The sequence below is a fragment of the Diabrotica virgifera genome, chromosome 8 (assembly GCF_917563875.1).
Source record: "Diabrotica virgifera virgifera chromosome 8, PGI_DIABVI_V3a".
NCBI classification, from domain to species: Eukaryota; Metazoa; Arthropoda; class Insecta; order Coleoptera; family Chrysomelidae; genus Diabrotica; species Diabrotica virgifera.
Genome location: NC_065450.1, coordinates 196,560,175 through 196,579,529, shown reverse-complemented (window position 1 = coordinate 196,579,529; position 19,355 = coordinate 196,560,175). Strand labels below are relative to the sequence as shown.

Below are 19,355 nucleotides of genomic sequence, written 5' to 3'. Positions count from 1 at the left end.
TGACTCTATGATATATTTTTATTAAATTAATAACTTAACATCCATTGTATTCAAATAATTAACAAAATTCAAATATGTTGATAAACAACTTTATCTTTACAAAATTGATGAGGGCGTGTCCACTTTGGGTGACAGAACAAAATTCTTAATTTTGATTGGCCAGACGTAAGAAACGCACTGTAAAAGATGAAAGTTGGTCATCTCTTCCGTTATGTTACGTTTCTCTTATGTTCCGTCAGGCGCTTGCGTTCATTTATAAACAGGAGTACACAAAATTCGGTGTTGATCTTTTCCAGTGCGTCTACGTTACGTCTACGTCTACGCTACGTCAAACTATAAATCCGACTTAACAGCGATTTTCTGTCAGTACTGTCACTGTTCACTGTCAACAGTGTTGAGTGCTTTGAAATGGAAATGAAATTGTAATTTGTTATATTTTTGTTGTGAAAAGCTATGTCAGCTGTTTTTTAAACAAATGTATGTTCATTATGTGATGTGAAATTGGGATGCCACTAGATATTTAACAGGTAATTACGGAAAACGCTGAATTTTCGAAAGTTTCCTGGATTCCTGGAAACCCTGTTTCCCGAAGAAATCGATCCTTTCCTCCTTCCAGTTGTTATTACGTTTTGAGAAATTACTTTTTCGCCCCTAATTCTATTTTTTTAGAAATATACAACGAACAAATTGACGAACGTGATACAAAACTGGCTGTTTTGTGAATCATTTAATTTAATAAGTACTTCCTGTGCAAAGCATTTAATTTGATATTTTTAACTACCTAGGTTATTTTTAAAGCCAAAAATAATTTTAACACAAAATTTGTCCTATGCTTTTTTAATCCTGCAGTATTTTCTCCTAATATTTTAATGTATTTCATTCAAAATTCTTACACCACATCCATCTGGTTGTTTTTATACCAATAACATTTGTCCTAAATCTCAGAAAAGGTGTTAAATTTGTAATCACTTCAATTCTTACATTTAATGACCCCTCCGACCTTACAATATAAAATATTACTGTTTTAAAACAGTTATTTACACTAATAATTCTCTTATCTATTAGGTCAATCAGTGTTAATAGTTAGTTTAATAATACAGATATCAAATAGAAAATTTAAAAGGCGAATTTCAAATTCCAGGTAAGATACTACCAAAAAAGTGCATTGTTGCCAAATTAATAGATTTTTTTGGAAAATTAGGATATTTTTTTTATTTTTGAAATCAATATCTATTTGGGCATTGATTATTGTTTTGCAGTGCCAGTGCATAAGTATTTTTAAGATATTTATCATATCTATAGATTCATATGTATATCATTTAGTGAACTTTATGTGTCTTCAAATCAGTTTCACTTTTGTGTCAGGATATTTTGCTTTTCTGTTCCTATTGATGAAATCTCACATCCTCATTTAAGTAATTGGATTATCATTCATTATAACAAATGTTATAAATAAATAATCCAGTCATCTCAGATTTGACCTCTAAAAATCATACTAATAAGCTGAAGTTTGTTGAAAATGTCAATTTTGTGACCCCAAAAAAGATGCAAAAAGTTTGCCCCTCTACCCCCGGATTTTCTCCCTTCGTTGAGAGGGAGAGGGGTGGAGGAAAAAACAGAAAACATGGATTTAATAAGAATCTGTATGCCATAGAAAAAATGTTTCAAACAAGAAATGTAGCCAATAGTCCTGTCGCCAGGGGGGGTACAACAGCCTCCTGTATTCAGATGGACTTACCCAAGTTTTTATTATGTATTTTGGCCCGTAGAACACGAATTTTTTGGGTAACAGTTGATCCGGATGTCGATAAGATTGTTATAAACAAAGAAGTTGAGGAATTACATAACAGCGATTTCTCGCAAAGCAAAACATGTTTTTGTATTTTTTGGGCCATTCTAACCAAAAAATGCTCCTACAAGTTTTTTCGTAGGATGCATAGTTTTTGAGATAAATGCGGTTGAACTTTCAAAAAATCGAAAAATTGCAATTTTTGAACCCGAATAACTTTTGACTAAAAAATAAAATAGCAATTCTGCTTACCGCATTTGAAAGTTCAAGTCAAATTCTATCGGGTTCGAATATATACATTGCTAAAAATTTATGTGTTTATTGCTAAAAAAAGCTATAAACACATAGTGTTTCCTGTGCCTAATACATGCGTTTACATGCATGCTACGTAGAAATAGCCTCGCTTGCACTTGTACCTACTCTACCTACTCGTTCGATTTTAAATGAGAAATCATTGAAAACATCACTCCAGCACTAGGTGTTTATACTTTTGTTTAACAATAAAATAATAAATTTTTAGCAATGCAAATAACTAAAACCGATATATTTTGACTTGAACTTTCAAATGCGGTAAGCAGAATTGCTATTTTATTTTTTAATCAAAAGTTATTTGGGTACAAAAATTGCAATTTTTCGATTTTTTGAAAGTTCCACCGCGTTTATCTCGAAAACTATGCATCCTACGAAAAAATTTGTAGGAACACTTTTTGGTTAGAATGGCCCAAGAAATACAAAAACATGTTTTGTTTTGCGAGAAATCGCTGTTATGTAATTCCTCAACTTCTTTGTTTATAACAATCTTATCGACATCCGGATCAACTGTTACCCAAAAAATTCGTGTTCTACGGGTCAAAATACATAAAAAAAACTTGGGTAAGTCCATCTGAATACAGGAGGCCGTTGTACCCCCCCTGGCGACAGGACTACAAGATAATTGTTAACAAAAATGATTATTAGCTTTTGTGTAGAACGTACTGTTCTCTTGACATGAACAAATTGATGAATTTGATACAAAATTGCAAGTTTTGTGAATCATTTTATTAATTTAATAAGTACTTCCTGTGCAAAGCACTTATTTGATGTATTTAACTAGGTTATTTTTAAAGCCAAAAATAAAATTTAACACAAAATTTGTCATATCGATGGTGAAAGTTCCCAACCTCCTATGTCAATTTTTGGATATTTTGTTCTGTTACCCTTAAATTAAAGAGAAATATGTATTTTTACTGTTTACAAGCTCCTATGTTGTTATTTCATATAGGGGCATGTATAATTAGGGTTACCATACGTCCGGATTTCGTCCGGACAGTCCAGATTTGAAAGACATGTTCGGATTGGCGTCCGGATATGAGAAATGTCCGGATTTTTTTCTTTACTAAAAAAAATGGAAAACACTTGGCCCAACGGTGGGAAATTTCATTCTGCGCAGCTCCTAGTTAAGTTGGTCGCACTGCTTGTCATGTTAAAATATAGAGTCGGCTAAGAGTGTTAACCTGCTAACTCCATTTTTCACTGTGAGTGATATTGTGCTATTTTCTGGGTCTGTGTACCTTAATACACCACCCCACAAACCCGTCGACACTAATGTAGTTTAGAAATAACTATCTCTAAACTACACTGGAGCCAGCGGACTTGTGATACAGTGTATGAAGGTACACAGACCCAAAAACCACCCCAATATCACTCACAGTGAAAAATGGAGTTAGCAAGTTAACACTCTTAGCCGACGATAGGTGTATATGTATTTTAAACTGGCAGATATTTTCGATGTTAGTTGCACATTGTAGCGAAACAGCTGTACTTTTAATTGTGCCATATGCATTTTGCATATATGTACAATGTAGAGGTAGCAACACAATCAAATTCACATTTTACATTTTCTACAACCTCTTGGACTACCCCTGTCCGGATTTAGCCTTAATAAATTATGGTAACCCTGTCTATAAGCCAATTACAGTGGAACCCCGATAAGTCGGCCCTCGATAACCCGGAAGTCCTGCTAACCCGGACCGATTTTCATCAGATAAACATTTTGATTTTCAATATTTTGTATTTTGACAACGACCCGATTTGGGCGTCGCGAAACGTTAATAAAATTATTTTTCAATTTAATTGTGGCTTATTTCCCATCAAAATAGTTAATTATCAGACAAACCTTTCAACAATAAAAATGTATGTAATATAATATTTGAGAGATAATGTGTATGTGTGTAATTTGAACTATACGACAGTAAAAATGACTCATAGCACACGCCGCAGAAACAACAGGAACCTGTCTGTAGTACCTATTCCTTTTTATTTCAAACTGTCTTAGCATTGTTTAGGAAAGACTATTTAAAAAATTATTTTATAAACAATGGTCTTTAGTTTTCACTGTTCTTAAATAACATTACATCGTTGTGACTGTATTGTGTGTCTTGTATTGTTCGCTTCCGTTTGCTTACGTTTGTGTTTGGTGTTTTTTTTTTAATAATTTTGATGTGTAGGTACTGTGCATATTTATAAATATATTTCATGTTATTTCAATTCTAACGGAGTTTATCTGTAAGTATACCGTATTTTATTAATTTTTACCATATTCTCCGGCTATCTCGGATTTTCGATAACCCGGATGGGCCACGGTCCCGATTAATCCGAGTTATCGAAGTTCCACTGTAATTAAATAACGACATAGGAGCTTGTAAACAGTAAATATACATATTCTCTTTAATTTAGGGTAACAAAACAAAATAGCCAAAAATTGACATAGGAGGTTAGGAACTTTCACCATCGATATGTTTTTTAATCCTTCAGTTCCTCTGAAGATTTCAGTGTGTTTCATTCAAAATTGCATGACATCCATCTGGTTGTTTTTATCCCAATAACATTTGTTGTAAATCACAGAAAAGGTGTTAAATCGATAATCACTTCAATTCTTACATTTAGGGCCGGTTGTTCGAACGCTAATCAAAAATGATCATTATCAAATATTTAATTACTGTCACCAACTGTCAATGTCAACTGTATTTGGGTTGCTGAAAACATAATTATGGATTACAATTATGAAATTAGTTAATCAACTATGTTAATAATTGTTATGTTAATTGATTAACTAATCTCATAATTATAATCAATTATGTTTTCAGCAACCCAATCAAAGTTGACAGTGACAGTTGGTGACAGTAATTGAATATTTGATAGTGATCATTGTTGATTAGTGTTCGAACAACCGGCCCTTAATGACTTCTCTGACCTTACGATGTGGTATATTATGGTTTTAAAATAGTTATTTACACTTAAAATTCTCTTATTCATTGGGTCAATCATTGTTAATAGTTATTTAATAATACAGATATTATATAGAATATTTAAAAGGCGAATTTCAAATTTTAGATAAAATACTACCAAAAATAGTTCATTGTTGTCAAGTTAATAGATTTTTTTGGTAAAATTATATTTTTTTGATATTCTTGAAATTAGATTCTATTTGGGACAATGATTATTGTAATACAATAAATATTTTTTTAAGATTATTATCATATTCACAATTCATATCTGTATTAATTAGTGAACTTGATGTGTCTTCAAATTGTAGCTTCACGTTTGTGTAAAGTTTTTTGGCTTTTCTATTCCCATTTGACATCTCACTTGCTGCTTCATTGGGTTATCATTCTGTAAGAGCAAATGATCAATAATTTTTGTTTTTATCGCATTTCTTGCATAATTGATTTTTTATATACATTAGAAAATAAACAAAATATCCAAACGCAAATTATATTACCCAAAGATCCCATATAACTTTATTTTATTTTCGAGAAGGAAAAAATGCCAAAAAAGTACTTGTGTTATTAAAATGAAGCAGTTTTAAATGTTTTATATCATTTGTAATGTGAAAGTTTCAATTTACCGTTTTTTAGGCATGTTTCAAATGACTTATATTTGTTACTAAAACTGAAAATCGAAATTTCATCTAATAAGTTTTAAATATTACGCTCTAATAATGGAAATTTCATAGTGACTGGTCATTGGAAGTGTTGGAAGTGTATTGATCCCTTGAGAATAGTAAAAAATGCAAAAAACACGCAACATTTTTTTTTATTTAACAGCTTTATACAATCTCACTTAATTTACGGCAAAATGCAAAAAGTACATACAAAAACTGCACTCTTGATGTTTAAATCACATTTTGATTTAAGGACACTTCGATAAAAAGTTATGGATTTTTTACTGTCAAGCTGATACAACTTTATTTCAATTCACTTCAATTCTTACATTTAGTGACCCCTGCGACCTTACAATGTGAAATGTTACTGTTTTAAAATAGTTATTTACACTTAAAATTATCTTATCTATTGGGTCAATCATTGTTAATAGTTATTTAATAATACAGATTTTTGTACATTGAGAATGATTTGGTAAAATCGTGCGATTTTCCGAAAATAGACACCTTTGACAATCAGAAAACTCGAAGAGCACCTGCATTATAAATATTTACTTTATTATAGATAATATAATCAAAATTTATAGAATTTATATTTGAAATGTTTCTTTTTATTTATGATTGATTATTTTATTTCTATAAAATAAACAATTTTTTTCTTGCTCTTCACTTTTTCCGGGGGCCCGCTCTTCACTTCTTACCGGGGCCCGTTCATCCCTCTCGGCGGCCCTGATCCAAAGACAAATTAAATTGCCAAAAGATCGCATATATATTTTTATTTTCAAGAAAGAAATGATGTCAGATACAATAATTCCCCACAATTTTTTGAGAAAAACTGTTATTGTATAATATATATTTTTGGGTCTGTTGATTTGTTTTTCTTCGCTTTATTGTTATAGGGATAATCGGATAGTAATAAAATTCTATTTGTGGGTTTTTAGTGACAAGTTTCAGCGTGATAAATCATAATTTACATACATAATTGAATATCACTCGGTTTTTCCCGTGTACATTTGAACTAGAAAAACACCAAATTTTCGCTTATAAAAAAATATTAAAAAATAAACGGAAAACTGATTATTACTGAAGTGCATATTTACTTTATCATGAATCACAGTGTGAATGGTGCAATATTGCACTATTTGCGGCGCATAAAAACCTTTTAACAACATCAACAAACATTAGATAACCACAAAAGCCGCCTATCGAGTAAGTCATAACAATTTAATGATTGATATTGTGGTTAATAAAGGATTATTTAATAACGTTTCAAGGTAAACCGGCAAAAAACGAGTAGGTATATCAAAACAAATATCATTTCGCGTTTGCAGGAAATTATCATAGATTAATACAGAGGTGATTGCCTTATTTAGCATGACTAATCGCGTATATTCCGAAACAAAACATTTCGACCTGTTTATTGGTGAGTTTTGCATTTTTTACATTATACTCCATGCCATGCATCATGCATACTGATAAGAATTTGGGTGATAGTAGAGGTGGGAGGAACGGAACAGGGAATGGGATCAGTGAGACCTTTAGGGAATGCAATCTAGAAGTAATATGGACAAATCGTTTTAGTCCAGGCGGAATTTATCGAAAAGCATATCATAATGGACATTTTTCATAGGAGTCTACTGTTTTGCTGAAATCACTTCAGGATGTATTAGCCCGGGAGGCGGGAGGTAGTGTCAAATTTAACCGGAGCATTTTAGCATGGTTGGTTTCTTTTTATTTAGTTATGTGTTACAAAGCTTATTAACAAATGATGTGTCAGCTGGCCCAAAACCGGAGATTTTAGACAAGAAAAGGTAAAATGTGAAACTTGATGGAAAAAGGCTACAACTTACCTAGCTACTGGCTTTCACCTAGACGACTCGGGTTCAATTCCTGGCCCTGAAATTTTTTTTTGTTTTTAAAATTCACATTTTGATTTGAAAAATAATTATTTTTTGATAATACCACGTTTTTATTATTTATACGACACAATATAAAAAAGACTGTATGTCTTTTATAGAATCGTAAGCTATGCATTTGATCATAATATGATAATATTATTATGATTGACCTCCTTAATAAACAAAGTTGTTTTACATAATCCTCTGAAACTTCCTGAGTTAGTACGACCAATCTAAGTGAAAAAGGGGGTTGCCCCCCCTCCGACGTTCTTTTTTATTTTTTTGGACCCTAATTTTTCACTTTTCTATCACCAACCCCTTTAATATAAATATTTCCTTGTTCTCTATACTCTATAATATATAAAAATGAATGTTTGTATGCCCCTTATCGAATCGTAAACTATGCATTTGCTCATATGATGACCTCAATCAAAGTTGTTGTACATGAACCCGGGAAGGTTTCTGAATTAATAGGACCAATCTAAGTAATCATTATTTACGCAGACACTACAAAAACAATATTGTTTATTAGAAAAAAGTATACGCAATATTTTTGAGTATTTTTTTGGCCTTCTGGTAATTTTTAGGTATTTAACTTTTAAACACTATTTTTTAGTTCTAAGGCGGTACTAAGTTTGCCGGGTCAGCTAGTTAATAAAAAAATATAGTTTGGCAAATATTAAAAAGTATAAATCATTAATTTATGAATTTTAGATTGTAAGAAAAAAGCGTCATCTGAATATATATATATATATATGATCAAATAATAATAGCCTTTATAATAATAGCCTTTATAATAATAGCCTTTATTGCCCAACAGTTTCCCATTTACAGAGCAAATTTTACAATGATTTTTATAACAGCACATACGAATAAAGATACTAAAGTAAAGAAAAATAAAAGAATACTAAAATAAAGAAAGAAACAGAAAAAATAAAATACATAAATTTATAACTTACTTTCACACATTCAAAATATGTGCCCGTGATTTATTTTTAAGTTCACATTCGCTGCACGTGAATATATCACAAACACCTACTAATTTATTAGCATTACGGCACATTAGATTTAATGGTGATTTGTACAAAATATTAGTTTGTGCTCTGTTACATAAAAATATATTATTTTGTTGTCTGGATGTTAATCTAGGAACCCATATATTAATTTGTGAAAGTAACTTAGCACAATCTACCTTATTGTTTAACAATTTATGAAGAAATATGACAGAAGCTTGATTTCTACGCTTTTCTAACGAGACAAAGTCAAACTGATTGAGTAAGTTCAAGTAATTACAACCTCTAGGAGGATAAACTCCTGTCAGTTTAAAGCTTAAATGTTTTAAAAATTTCTTTTGAACTTTCTCAATAGTGGATGCATATTGAATGTATATTGGGTTCCAAATAATTGATCCATATTCTAATTTCGGTCTTATTAAACTATAATATAGTGAGGTTAGTACAAACAGGTTATGAAAATTTTTACAATTACGAGTAACAAATCCATACGTACGATATGCAGCATTGACAGTTACATTGATGTGTTCGTTAAAAGTAAGCTGTGAATCAAAATAAATTCCTAAATCTTTAACAGTATTACTTCTCTCCAGTACTGTATCGTCAATCGTATAACGATACATGACTGGATTATTTTTACGACTACATGTTAAAATTTTACATTTAGAAATATTTAAATAAAGGTGATTATTCAGACACCACTCCTGCAACAAGTTAACTTGCCCCTGCAACCTAATACAGTCATTTAAACAGGAAATGGACATATATAACTTCAGATCGTCTGCAAACATTAATTTGTTATCCTCAAGTACGTTACATAGATCATTTATAAAGATTATAAATAACAATGGTCCTAGATTAGACCCTTGGGGAACCCCACTTGTAGCAAGATAAGTGTCCGAACAAAAACCATTATAACAAACACACTGTTTACGTTGTGTTAAGTAGGATTGTAATAAATTATAATATGTATTATTGATACCCAGAATTTTAAGTTTCTGAAGTAGTATTGAATGGTTAATTTTATCGAAAGCCTTCGAGAAATCCGTGTATACCACGTCAACTTGTCCTCTATCGTCTAAATTTTCACATAGATACTGACTGAACACGGTTAGGTTGGTGACAGTTGATCGTGCGTTCATAAATCCATGTTGATGAACAGATATTATATTTTTAGCTGACAGATATATGCGGGAGTACACAACAGACTCAAAGATTTTAGCAAAATTATTTAAAATGGATATTGGTCTATAATTAGCGATGTTAGTACGATTTTCGGACTTGTATATAGGACAAACTTTAGCTGTTTTCCATACATCTGGAAAAACTGATGATTTTAGAATCAAGTTGAAAAGTGTACAAAGTGGCCTAGTTAGTACATGCAGGCAATCTTTCAATAGAAATGAAGGTATTTTGTCAGGTCCTGAAGTAAATTTATTCTTCAATTTTTTTCCAGCTGCTAAAATTTCAAGTCCACTAATAGGTTCACAACTGATATCTAAAAAAGTATTGGGATCAAAATTGAAATCTAAATTTCCCTCATGTATCTCAGGTAGAGAATACACACTTTCAAAAAATGTTCTGAATGCATTTACTATTGTCTGAGGAGTATTAAATATTTCATCATTATAAACCATTTGTCCAGGAATTCTAGAAGACTTTTTATTATTTACAAATTTCCAAAAAAATTTTGGTTCATCTTTTAGTTTCATTTGCACCGTTTGTAAATAAAGTGAATATGCTTCCTTAATTTTTTGTTTTACTAGTAGCCTAACTCTACTGAACTGTACGTAATAATCATTATTTTTGGTTTTTTTAAATTTTTTATGTAATTTAGCTTTTTCCTTAATAAGTTTTATGACCTCACTTGAATACCAACTAGGATATTTATGCTTAAAATTTTTATAAACTGGCACATGGCTATCAATGATTTCATAAAACCTATCATAGAAATTTTGCAATGCTTGGTTGACGTTGCTGAAATTTTCCAGAAAAGCCCAGTTGGTGTAAAAGAATTCAATATACATTGACATATAGTCGGCTTTTTTAAAGTTATAAGTTTTAGCACTCATGCTTGCATCAAAATTGTTTTGTTTAGTAAAGATAGCTTTAAGTTCAATTGATAAAGAGGGGTGGTACGCATCTTCGTGTACCAGTGGAAGAGCATCACGAGATACAGAACAATCAATATTTGAAACTATTAAATCCAGTAATTTATTGTGATTATTTGGAATATTGTTGTATTGTTTCATGTTATAAAACGCTAATAAGTTGTTAATGGAATTTGTTTTACGATCATTAAGATTATTTTGCACATAATTTGGGCAGTTAAAATCACCAATTATCATAACCCTAACCGAATTCAAAATATTTCAATCCTCAAGAACTTCTAAAAAACTGTCAAACTCATCAAGCGATATAGATGGTGGAATGTAAATAACTGCCAAATAAAAAGATTTGAAAGATATATACAATTTGCACACCAAGAAGTCGATTTCGGGAAAATTTTCAGCAAACAGTGACGTATCAACTAACTCAGACTTAATACTAGTATCTACAGCAAAAAGTACACCACCACCACAAGTTAACCCCACTTGATCAAATTTACGATCACTTCGATAAACTTCATAGTTACTCGGAAATAATTCACTAGAATTTACTTCCGGTTTCAACCAGGTTTCACTTAATGCTACAACACTATATTCGCAATCACTCACACTTGAAGAGAACATGTCTATTTTACTGTTAAGTCCTCTGACGTTTTGATAGTAAACTTTGATTTCTTCGTTACAGATACTGTTGGGTTGACTTAGTTTAAAGATACTATTTTTGGAACATCGTTGATATATTTTATCCGACAGTTAGTATCACCAGAGTTTTTCCTATCGTATAGCTCTTGTTTAACTTTTTTATAATATTCTAATTGCCGTCTAGTACGATCCGCAGAAATCCCTATATTTTTGTAATTTTTCTTTGCTTTAAGTTTATTAGAGTTTATTAATATTTTCCTCGCAATATCTTCATTTTCAACTGTAATCTTAATTGGCCTATTTTTTGACTTATCGGCAGTACCCAGTCTAACGATACTCATATTAATGTTTGACAGCTCTGGAGACAATGCAGTTAGTATACTTGAAATAACTTCTTTATCGTAATTAGCTTGTTCTTGGGATGGTGTATTTTGTTCCGGTTCAGCAACATTAAAGAACATGACATTTTTCTTACGCTTTAGTCTATCGGTTACTTCCGATACCAAATCTTCAAAATCTACAGAAGTTTCGGTTTTAGCTTTTTCTGCATTTAAGTCTTTTATGTCTTTCTGGAGTTGAATAATAAGGGCCTTTAATTCATTGAGATCTTTACCAATACCTCTACAACCCACACATGTCCAATCACATCCTTTATTACCATTTAGAATACGTACTTCATTTGAAGTAATATCAACACAGGAATGTTTATAGGTATCCTTACAAACACAGCATGTAACCATAAGGTGGCCATCAAATGATAATTCACAACATTTACAAGCAATTTTTGAAGGCATCTTGGATATACAAATCCGTTAGGTAGATAGCAAGAGATACGCCACTGGTAAATTATCAAAGCAATTAAATTGCTAATTGATAAGAAATCGTGGAAATCAAATGCAAAGTTTACGATTCTATAAAAGACATAGGTACAGACTGTTTTATATTGTGTCGTATAAATAATAAAAACGTGGTATTATCAAAAAATAATTATTTTTCAAATCAAAATGTCAATTTTAAAATACTTTCGGACAGTTTATTTGTATTTTATTTAAAGATTAAATTAATTTTTACTTACTACTTTCCAAAAATTTTTATTAAAACAATACCAAAAATTAAAAAAAGATTAGAAAACACCAGGATTCGAACCGGGGTCCTCTTGATCTCCAGTCCAACGCTCTACCACTGAGCTATACCCTTTTGTTTATCCGGGCTACAAGATTTCTCAGACATAGTGACAAACAGACGGAGTGAATTATAAAATACTTTAAATATTATTACTTATTATCTTATTCCCGAGGTAGACAAGTCCAAATACACAAAAATTATAAGAATAGTTACCTATTTATGATACAAATGTTAAAAGTACAATTTTAAGGCACGTATGTGAAAGTTTCCTGTGAAAGATTCGCTTCGCTCATTCTGCAATTCACATAAGTGCCTTAAACATATACTTTTTAACACGTACCTATATCATACAATATTTTTTCTACAAACGTCTTATATATCAACAATTATAATTTATTCATTCTCAATTACAGGACAATACCTACAAAAACTTTTACTTGAACTTGACCGACATTCCAATTTTATATTTTTCTTGACATTACATCAAAACTGCCTATATATTGTCAATACGTAAATCAGAATAACATCTACTTTTATTTTTGTATATTCTAACAAATTTTAATAGTTTTTTTCTACAAACGTGTTAAAAATGCAATAATACAGTTTAAATTAAATTTTAAAAAACCTTTTAAACCACCTTTTTTTAAACCACATTTTACCTTTTCTTGCCTAAAATCCCCGGTTTTTTTGCCAGCTGACACATCATTTGTTAATAAGCTTTGGAACACGTAACTAAATAAAAAGAAAACAGCCATGCTAAGATGCTCCGGTTAAATTTGGCACTACCTCCCGGGCTATATCTTGCATCAATAATCACAATCACGATATGCGCTAGTCGCGCACCTCGTGCTTAAATTTTTGAAATACATCTATCTTTTTACGTCTATTAATTTTATTCTTTTCGTTTTTATAAAACAGGGGGCTCTGAGAAGCCTTCACGATGAACATCATGCGCAAATTGAGGAGCGGGGCCACCAACCCCTCTCCGGCATCATCTTCAGACTTAGGTGACTCCCCTTCGTCGCCGCATACTCAGTTGGGGTTGATGCACCTCAAGAAACTCTTCTCCGAGTATACTCATCCGCCACACCAACTCACCGAGCAGGAAAAGGACGACAAACTCTACAATATGCTGCCCCTCTTTTGCAAGGTAAGATACATTGCTAGCCTTTGAGATTTAGCCTTAAAGACGATACTTGGCTTTCACGACCTATAGCGAACATATAAACTCACTGGTTCACTCAATGATTTTCTCGCTCACCTTAATTTTTTTAACCGAGTCAAACAACCGCTGCTAAAGTTAAGAACGGGATTTGCAGAATCTATCATTGCAAGTGGTAATAGTAAAAAATTATCGGTATATTCGCACATGACATCATCTAAAGTCTCCATACCATTACGTCAAAAAGCTGATGGGTCTTTATGTTCTTCGAATAATGACTCTCTGAAATGTTCATCGTTATTTCCTTCTCAGGTTTTTACAGATCAACCTAATGATACCATTCCTCAAATAATGTGTCTACGTTTCCTTACAACCCTTGATAATATCTCTTTCACTTCGGATGCAATTAAACATCATTTATGGAAACTACGCTATAATTCATCAGCTGGATTAGATAGACTAACCTCCTTTTTCCTTAAACAATGTGCCGAATCTGTAGCCATTGCTAAATCCCCCATAATTAATCATCATCATCCAACCAATTCACTAACTATCCAAACTACACAAATTCTTTATTCACATTTAACTCCGTTTTTTTAAACTAATCATTCTAAGCCGGCCATACTTCTAGAACCTATTAATAATACATAAATAAAGAAGACCAAATAATGTCAATCACCAAATTTTAATTAGGGTGGTGGTTAGGAGGTTGCTTCCGATCACTTTTTCGCTGAAAAAAATAGGAACTGACATTCATTTCATTATAAGTCACTTAATTTTTGAGCTAGAGACTTTTTTTATTTCTTGAGATAGATATTTTTAAATACTTTAAATTAGTTTGAACAAGTTACCCTCGAAAAATGCATAGTTTTCCCGTCTTTTGGCTTTGAAACTACTATTGTATTTAGCATTTGACGAAGAAGAGCTAACATATAATAAAGTGTAGCTGGATTACTATTGGTCTTAAAGAAAATTAAAAAAAAACGTTTGTTTATTTTTTTAAAAGGTACATTTTTGTTAAGTAAAGTTGTTTTGATTAAACGAAAACTTTTGGAGTTATTAGCAGAAAACTTATTAAAAACATTGATTTTTTCGATATAAAACTAACACTTTCGATAGCGAATAAATCGAAAACTATTAATTTTATCAAAAAAATGTATAGAACGTTTTTTGCTTAAAATGAATGTTTTTACCAACTTTGCGGTCAAAATATAATAAAAAATTTCCACCCCTGAGATGGGGTGGTAACCTCCCCCATGGTAAAAGCGCCTTTCGGCATCATATAGATTTTAATCCTTGGACTATCCACTACTTATTCTCAAATTTTCAAGCAAATCGATCCATTCTGTAAAAATTGCGAAGTTTTGTCCTATTTTAAGCTTCATTACTTGGACTAATGGGATCCCAGCTCGAGACGCCATGCCGAAGCAGGACCGGCGCTACATCATAATGATATTTTTCTTTGTTTTTGAGAATAATAGGAGCTCGCTCCTCTGCCCAAACTTATTTGTTTTATAATAATAATAATAATAATAATAATTTCGTAGGTATTTGGTTCAAGTCCCACTTGCGACATGAACGAAAAATTCTGGGACATTTTGGCGTTCTGCCAGCAGGTATCGCTGCTGATGGTTTCCGAAATACGCAAAAGAGCCTCGAATCAAAGCACGGAAGCTGCCAGCTGCGCCATCGCGAAATTTCTCGAAATAGAAAACTGTGAGGAGTCCAGCAATGGTTGGATGTTGCTTTCTACGCTCAATCTGCTAGCCGCTGGAGATTACACCTTGGTACAGGTTAGTACCATTTAGAAACCATAGTCATATAATCAGCCCTATTCTGTAACTTTTAACAAATCAAATAGAAATGACCAAGTCGAATCGTAATTACCCGAAATCGGAATGTTTGATATATATCGCGTCATTTTCGTGTTTGGATTGGCATTCTGTAACTCACATCGTAAGCAGGTTAAATAGAAATCGGCAATTTCTATTTCACGCGGTCAAGAGGCGGTGACAACCCCGCATTGTCAAGCGGGGGTGAAACCCCGCATTGTCAAGCGAAATTGTGTTCTGTGACCTGTTTGTTGCTGGTTCTAAATTTGAAATACGACACCGTTGCCATATCTTCAATTTTTCATACTATCACATTACATACCGTTACATTTTTAAAGATAGTTTTGAAATAACAAAAAATAAACGTTTTGAAAAGTAAACAATAAAATATTAGTGTAAATATTGGACACATAAACCTCAAAAGATGATAAATGGTTTTAAATTAAAGTTAATTAATATTGTTATAAAAAAGAAGATAAACTGATAAATAAAAAAGATAAATGAGGATAAGATGTACGATGTAAGATATTACTAATAATTATTCAATCTTAAGATTGGATTCCAGCTAAAATAACTTATAAGCAACTTTTCCCAAAAACAGCGTCTTTTCTATAATTATTTTCTTTTCTATAAGCGTTGATTGATACAAATACAAGTAAACTGATATAATATATTTATCAATCAACGCTATAAGTCTCTATTTATATTTTAAACGTTCTTGTACAATCTATTCTTGTACATTATGCCATTGATTAAAATTGTACAAGAAATAAACAAAAAAAGTTTGGCAACACTGTGACTGGCAAACATTCAGCATTCAGAATCTGAATTTCGGATGCCAAATCAATTTTAAGGTTAGGTTTGATGCGTACTCGTACATCTAAATTAAATATACAATTCCCTAAGTAAATACCACCACAGACTAAAAATTAAGCAGATACAAAAGGTAAAAATACTATAAATAATGATAAATAAGTAGTAATAAATTATTTTTAGTAGATATAAAATATAAACGTCAAAACAAAATACAGTGCGCTTGCGTCAAGCACAATTCCGATTATCGAAATCTAATTTCGACAGGGTAAATGGTGTCGAAGTCATTTCTATTCACTATTCCGATAGTAGAGATTCCGATGGAATACCGATTTTGACTATTTCTATTCAACTTGGCCACTTCTATTCTATTTTCCTGACTTCTATCATCGAAATGAGTTACATAATAGGCATGATTATCTATTGAGAAATTCACACCTAGAATGCAGTACAGTTAAGATAGGGAAATACATTTCTAATGGGGAATAAACGCACAGGGTTGTCGGTCTTCACCAGTTGTTGATTGCTCTCTCAAGAGCGTCGCACAGGAACTGTGGCAACACTGAATGCGCATTCTTATCTTAACCGTACTGCAGTCCCAATGTGAATTTCACGTTAGACAGCGCGCTGCAATCTAAAATTGTTACCCCAGTGCAACAGAGAAAAGTGGTTTGTATTTCGGGTAGGCATCTCTTTCTATTCGACGGGGTTTATCCAATGACGTTGGGTTTATCGACCACGTGATTTCCCACTGCCGCCGATTAGAAAAAGTAAAAGTAGAAGATGAACTAACTAACCCAATTGAAGCTGGCAATGTGATAAGACGGGGGGCTTCCATGAGTCCTTTATTGTTCAACCTTATCATGAATGAAATAATAAAAAAGTAAGAAATAAAAAAGTGTATCAAATGGGAGAAAAACAACTTAATTAAACAAAATAATCTGCTATGCAGACAATGCAATACTAATCTCTTATAGTGAAGATGATTTACAACGTAGTATGCTGCACCAATTTAATATAACCGCCAGAAAATTTAACATGTTAATTTCTCCAAAAAAAAATGCATGGTTATAACAGCAAATTTAATAAGATGTGGGCGGAACGCTGCGTGGGGAACAAAGGGGTGGAGGCAGGGTTGAATATAAAAATTATAAGGGGTTTTTGTGACGTTCGTGATCGAAATATTATGCGCTCCCAACACATGGGAGCGCATAAAATCACGATACTATGCTATGCCGATGATGCAGTACTAATTGCTGATAACGAGGATGACCTACAAAGGCAGCTCCACACTTTCAATATCACAGCAAATAAACTTAATATGAGAATATCAGTAGAAAAAACTAAATGTATAGTGATAAATAAAGAGCCGCGTAGATGCAAGTTAGAAATAGACGGCAAAATTGTAGAACAAGTAAAGAAATTCAATTACCTAGGAGTAGATATCACTAGTGACAGGAATATAAGAACAGAGACCACAACACAAGCAACAGAAGCGGCAAGAGTAAGTGGTTGTCTCCGAGAAACCATATGGAGAAACAAATATCTGACCACGGAAAGCAAAATAAAAGTATACAAGACAACAGTAAGACCTATCCTAACATATGCAGCGGAGACAAGGACCGATACAAGAAAGACGAAACAACAAATCAACAATATCGAAATGAAAGTATTAAGATCAATAGCGGGCATATCATTAAGAGACAGACAAAGCAACAAGTATACGAGAACGATGCAAAATTCAAAATATTATCAGGTAGATAAAAACAAGAAAGAAAACCTGGAACGAACATGTAAACCGAATGGAACCAGATAGATTAGCGAACATCTCTAAAAACAACAAGCCGTACAGCAGAAGACCCGTTGGAAGGCCGCCGAAAAGGTGGTACAGTCAACAACAACTGAAACAGAATAAGAGGCAGACAAACAGGAGTAATCCTAGTCGCGCGAAGAAGAAGAAGAAGACATTTGGGAATAAGTGTTCCATGACAGAACTAACTAAAATCTCCAGGGCGGAAACCAGAGAGGGGGACGAGAGTAGTTACAGGGGGTTAAAGACGCGGGTCTTATTATTTTTTTGTGACGCTCATGATCGAGATAGTGCACCAAAATTTGGGAATAACTAGGTCATGACGTGCAAAATCGCCAAGGGCGGAACGCTGCTTGGAGGACAAAGGGATGGAGGCAGGGGTGAATATAAAAATTATAAGGTGTTTTTTGTGACGTTCGTAATCGAGATAGTGCACCAAAATTTGGGAATAAGTACACCATGACATAACTACGTAAAATCTCCAGTGGCGGAAACCAGAGCGGGGCACGTGGATAGTTATAAGGGGTCAAAGTCGCGATTTTTATTATTATTTTTGTGACGCTTATGATTGAGATAGTGCACCAAAATTTGAGAATAAGTAAGTCATGTCGTAACTAAGCAAAATCTCCAGGGGTGGAACGCTGCGTGGGGGACAGAGGGATGGCGGGCAGTGGTCCGTTTTTTGTCCTCCACGGAAGGTTCCGCCCCCGGAGATTTTGCTTAGTTACGTCATGATCTACTTATTCCCAAATTTTCGTGCACTCGATAACGAACGTAACAAAAAGTCACTTACAGTTTTTATATTTACCCCTGCCCCCACCCCTTTGTCCCCTACGCAGCGTTCCGCCCTTGGAGATTTTACTTAGTTACGTCATGTAACTAAAATTTTGGTGCACTATCTCGATCCAGTAGGGAGACGATTAGAACGAAAACGTTAGAACGACAATTTACTGGAGGCACATTGAAAACACAGACAGTCTTGTCTATACAAACGGAAAAAGAAAATTAGAAAGAGATGAACTCTGGAAGAGAAAGTCGCACTGGTAGAACAATTTTAGATTGCAGCACAGAGTCTAGGTATTATATTGATATATCTGTTCGACACGAGTAGGGATGGTCACAAGCTCGACCTTAGCTCGGCTCAGCACGAGGTTCGGCTCGTTTCACGAGCCGAGCTTCGAGCTCAAGCCCGTTTGTTTTTTGCGAGCCGAGCTACGAGCCGAATCAATTTTTTTGAGCCGAGC

The 19,355-nt window shown here is 33.0% G+C and overlaps 1 protein-coding gene across 1 annotated transcript in view; it reads left to right on the top strand.

Annotated features, from left to right (window-relative positions):
* Positions 1 to 365: 365 nt before the first annotated feature.
* LOC114334541 (WD repeat and FYVE domain-containing protein 3) overlaps positions 366 to 19,355 on the top strand; it is a 108,468-nt gene continuing 89,478 nt past the window's right edge. Inside the window, exons 1-3 of the mRNA XM_050657350.1 lie at positions 366 to 527; positions 13,413 to 13,644; positions 15,204 to 15,449. Of these exons, the coding sequence (XP_050513307.1) occupies positions 13,435 to 13,644; positions 15,204 to 15,449 (456 nt within the window). The 5' untranslated portion in view covers positions 366 to 527; positions 13,413 to 13,434. The remainder of the gene's footprint in view (positions 528 to 13,412; positions 13,645 to 15,203; positions 15,450 to 19,355) is intronic.